This window comes from Muscardinus avellanarius, assembly GCF_963383645.1.
Source record: "Muscardinus avellanarius genome assembly, chromosome: 10".
In the NCBI taxonomy this organism is placed as follows: domain Eukaryota; kingdom Metazoa; phylum Chordata; class Mammalia; order Rodentia; family Gliridae; genus Muscardinus; species Muscardinus avellanarius.
Window position 1 is genome coordinate 60747216 of NC_137796.1, and position 5000 is coordinate 60752215.

A 5000-nucleotide genomic window follows, 5' to 3' on the forward strand; every position below is an offset into this window, starting at 1 on the left:
TGGAGAAAAGGCACGTCCAGCACTATGACGCCAGCCTGAGAGGAGCCAGCATGTCTGGAGAAGGCCAGAGGGGACACTAGATGCACATCTGAGGAGACTGGAGGAAGGGGCACCCAGGGTCACCAGGCAAGGTGGAAGAAGAGATAAGACCCCAGAGGGAGCCGGGCATGGCAGCGCACACTTGTAATCCCAACATTTGGAAGCTGAGACAGGAGGATCACAGGTTTTCAAACAGCCTCAGATACTTAGTGAGGCCCCCCGCAATTTAGTGAGACCCTGTTTCAAAATAAAGACTAAACGCCAGGCATGGTGGCTCACGCTTGTAATCCCCGCACTTGGGAGGCAGAAACAGGAGGATTGCGCAGGTTCGAAGCCAGCCTCACTGGCTCAAGAGACCCTGTTTCCAATAAAAATATATTTAAAAAAATAGATCTGGGAGTGTAGCCCGGAGGTAGAAGGGTTTACAGGAACCCCAGGACCAAAATAAATAAATAAATAAATACATAAATACATACATACTAAAAAAAAAATAGGGCTGAGGGTGTAGCTCAGAGGTAGAATGCCTCTGGGTTCCAATCCCAATACCACACACACACAAAAAAAAAGACCCCAGAGGGGCCAGAGACCAGGGGCTGGGCACACTCACACCACAGAGTCCTTCTAAAAAGCTGGAGAGCAAAGGGGAAGAGACCCCCAGAGAGGGACAGAAATGAGTGAGGGGAGACACAGACTTAATGAATGGGGAACAGAGACCAGGAGAGAGGAACAGAGACCCAAAGGGGACGCACAGACACCCAGAGAAAGAAGGTGACAGAGACCCAGAGAGACCGAGAGGAATAGACATTCAGAGACAGAGGGATAAAGAGCCAGAGAAAGAAGGGGCCAGAGACCCAGGGTCAGATAAGCAAGACACACTGCATACAGGGAAGAGATGGGAACTCAGAAACAAGAGGGAAGAAACAGAGGAGACCCCTTTGGCCAGTTGTGGTGGGTACACCTGTAATCCCAGTATCTGGGCAGCTGTGACAGGTGGACTGCAGGTTCGAGCCCGGCCCCAGGAACTTAGCAACGCAGTCAGCCACTTAGTGAGACCACTTTAAAATAAAAATATAAGCTAGGCGTGGTGGCACAAGCTTGTAATCCCAGCATTTGGGAGGCTGAGATAGGAGGATCATGGTTCAAGGACAGCCTCAGCTACTTAGGCCCTTTGCAACTCAGGGAGACCCTGTTTCAAAATAAAGAATAAAAAATAGGGCTGGGGCTGTAGCTCGAACGTAGAATGCCCCTGGGGTTCATCCCCAGTACTGCAAAAAAATAAAATATAAAATAGGATGCGGGTGTAGCTTCAAAGTAGAATGCCCCTGGATTTGATGTAGAATAGAAGAAACAAGTAGGTAGAAAGGAGACAGACAGGAGGGAAAAATAAAATATAACTTTTTATTTATTTTTTAAATTTTTTAAATTTTTTATTTTTTTTTATTTTTTATTGGTGCACTGTATTCATAGGTCAGAGTGGGATACAAAAAAACTTTTGTAGACATACATGCACACATCGCCAGTCAACCCCCACCCAAAAATATAACTTTAATGTAAGAACTTGGAGCTGAAGTGCTTCAGCCTCTAATCCACAAACCTGTTCTCTTTCCTAGAACTGACTCTCCCCAAAATTCCCGGGAAACCTGTAGATCCAAGAGTTAATATTTCCGAGAAAAAACTATAATTTAGGATATTCCAGTTTATCCGTCAATCAGCTAATGAGGACCCCAATCAACCCAAGATCATCCACCCTAAGGCTGACCAGACCACCTGCCCACCATAATCTGCCTAGGGACTACAGACTGAGCTCATCCTCACATACCTTCTCTAGCCCACCCTTCACGAAAGGCCCCTAGAAGAAGAAAACCCCTTAAACTGGGTATGGTGGTGCAACGCTTGTAATCCCAGCATTTGGGAGGCTGAAAGTGGGGGATCACAGTTCAAGGACAGCCTCAGCTACTTAGTGAGGCCTTTTGCAACTCAGTGAGACACTGTTTCAAAATAAAGAATAAAAAATAGAGCAGGAGGTATAGCTCGGAGATTGAATACACCTGGGTTCCATCCCTAGACCTGCAAAAAAAAAAAAAGAGAACCCTGAACTCCCCAAAATGCCCTCCTCATCTTGAGGTAGCCCGCATTCTCTCTAGAATGTGTACTTCCTTCCTTTTCCCCCAAATAAACCTCTGTCTATGTCTCTAACAGGTGCGTGCTGAAATTCTTTTCTGTCTCATTAGCCAAGGACCCTGCAGAGAGTCATTCATTCCCATCTGGGTGATAGGTATGGAGAAAAGAGACTTGAATTGGAGGAGAAAAAGGAGAAAGCTCACAGGGGCCCTTGTCCTGGCCAGCTGAATCAGGGAAGGCATTGGCGGGGAGCTGGGGGGCGATGGGCCGACGCTGTTGGGAAAGGAAGATGGAGCCCAGAAAGAAGAGAATGCTAGAAGGAAGAGCATAAGTAAACTGAGAGACCGCAGCGACGGGAGACAGAACAGGAACGGAAAATGCTCACCTTCACTTGTGCTTCCTGAGTCACATCACAGGGGATAAAGACAGCTCCAGGAAGCTGCTGCTCCAGAGCACGGGCCCCTGACACTGCAGAGAGAGGAGGCACGGAGCCTGGCCCCTGGGTCTGAGGAGGAGGGCTGGGGCCTGGACCCCTGGGTCTGAGGGAGGAGGGCTGGGCCTGGACCCTAGAGTCTGAGGGAGGAGGGCTGGACCTGAACCCTAGGGTCTGAGGGAGGAGGGCTGGGCCTGGACCCCTGGGTCTGAGGAGGAGGGCTGGGCCTGGACCCCTGGGTCTGAGGGAGAGGGCTGGACCTGGACCCTAGGGTCTGAGGGAGGAGGGCTGGGCCTGGACCCTAGGGTCTGAGGGAGGAGGGCTGGGCCTGGACCCTAGGGTCTGAGGGAGGAGGGCTGGGCCTGGATCCCTGGGTCTGAGGGAGGAGGGCTGGGTCTGACCCCTTGGGTCTGAGGGAGGAGGGCTGGGCTGGACCCCTGGGTCTGAGGGAGGAGGGCTGGGCCTGGACCCCTGGGTCTGAGGGAGGAGGGCTGGGCCTGGACCCCTGGGTCTGAGGGAGGAGGGCTGGGCCTTGATCCCTGGGTCTGAGAGAGGAGGGCTCGGCCTGGGCCCTGGGTCTGAGGGAGGAGGGCTGGGGTCTAAAGGAGAAGGGCTGAAATGGAAGCTTAGGAACCCTTACTCACCATCCTTGTCGCAGAAAACCACTTGTGCCCCACTGTCAGCTATGAAGAGGAAGAGAACAGTTACATCCACATAGACATTTGCCGATGTCTCTGCTGCCCTCTTGTGGCCACTCTGCCCCGACTTCTAGAACAAAGGGCAGAGCCTGACCCCTTTGCCCCTCCAGGTGCCTGCTGGGGTCCCAGAGAGAGTGAACCTCTAGCCTGCAAAAGACATCCTCCCTGAGCCACATCTTTCTAGCTGGGTAACAGACCCAGAAAGAGGGGAAGAACTGCTTTTGAAGACTCTAGCCTAAAACTGTGATAGCCACTGGCTTTCACCAGACACCCTTCATTAACACTGAAAATTGTGGTGTGTGTGTGTGTGTGTGTGTGTGTGTGTGTGTGTGTGTGTGTGTTACTGGAGACTGAACCCAAGAGCATTCTACCTCTGAGATATACCCCCAGCCCTATTTTTAAATTTTACTTTTTTATTCATTATGTGTGTGTATATATATCTGTGCATTGTACTGGAGATTGAACACAGGGACATTCTACCTCTGAGCTACTACACTCCAGCCCTTTTTATTTATTTATTTATTTATTTATTTATTTATTTATTTATTTATTTATTTATTTATTTATTTTGTGGTACTGGGGATGTAACCCAAGGGCATTCTACCTCCGATCTACACCCCCAGCCCTATTTTTTATTCTTTTTTTTTTTTTTTTTTTTTGGTGGTACTGGGGTTCCTGGAAGCCCTTCTACCTCCGGGCTACACTCCCAGACCTATTTTTTATACTTTTTTATTTGGAAACAGGGTCTCTTAAGCCAGCGCGCGCGGCTGGCTTCGAACCTGCGCGATCCTCCTGTCTCCGCCTCCCAAGCGCGGGGATTACAAGCGTGCGCCACCACGCCCGGCTTTATTCTTTATTTTGAAACAGGGTCTCACTGAGTTGCAAAGGGCCTCACTAAGTAGCTGAGGCTGTCCATGAACCGGGATCCTCCTGTCTCAGCCTCCCAAATGCTGGGATTACAAGCGTGCATCACCACACCCAGCCCCTATTTTCTTTTTTTATTTTGAAATAGGATCTAAGTTGCAGGGGGCCACACTAAGTTGCTAAGGCTGGCTGTGAACCTGTGATCCTCCTGTCTCAGCCCCCAAGTACTGGGATTACAATAGTATACCACCATACCTGGCATCATTTGTGTGGGGGGAGAGTTACTAGGGATGGAACCCGGGGACCTTCTACCTCTGAGCTACACCCCCAGATCTATTTTATTTTTTATTTTAAAGTGGTCTTACTAAGTTGCTGAGGGCCTCACTAAGTAGCTGAGGCCGGCTGTGAACCCAGATCCTCCTGTCTCGGCCTCCCAAGTACTGGGATTACAAGTGTGTGCCACCACAACTGGCTTCTTATTTTATTTTGAATCAAGGTCTCACTAAGTTACAGAGGGCCACATGAAGTTGTTGAGGCTGGCAACCCTGGGATTTCTCTAGTCTCAGAGTCCCAAGTACTGTTATTACAGGCATGTGATACTCCACCGGCTACAAAATGACTTTCAGAAGATAATAATATGCCAGGCGTGGTGGCGCACGCCTGTAATCCCCGCGCTTGATAGGCGGAGACAGGAGGATCGCGCTGGTTCAAAGCCAGCCGCGCATGCTGGCTTAGGAGACCCTGTTTCCAAATTTAAAAAATATATAAAATAGGTCTGGGAGTGTAGCCCAAGGTAGAAGGGCTTCCAGGAACCCCAGTACCACCAAGAAGAAGAAGAAGAAGAA

At 49.8% G+C, this 5000-nt stretch overlaps 1 protein-coding gene across 1 annotated transcript in view; it reads right to left on the bottom strand.

Moving 5' to 3' along the window:
- The window catches only part of HSD17B14 (hydroxysteroid 17-beta dehydrogenase 14), a gene marked incomplete at both ends in the record, with an annotated part of 20824 nt that overhangs the window by 13813 nt on the left and 2011 nt on the right, over window positions 1-5000 (bottom strand). The window contains 2 exons of the mRNA XM_080702097.1: window positions 2546-2628; window positions 3238-3276. Coding sequence (XP_080558223.1) covers window positions 2546-2628; window positions 3238-3276 — 122 coding nt within the window. The remainder of the gene's footprint in view (window positions 1-2545; window positions 2629-3237; window positions 3277-5000) is intronic.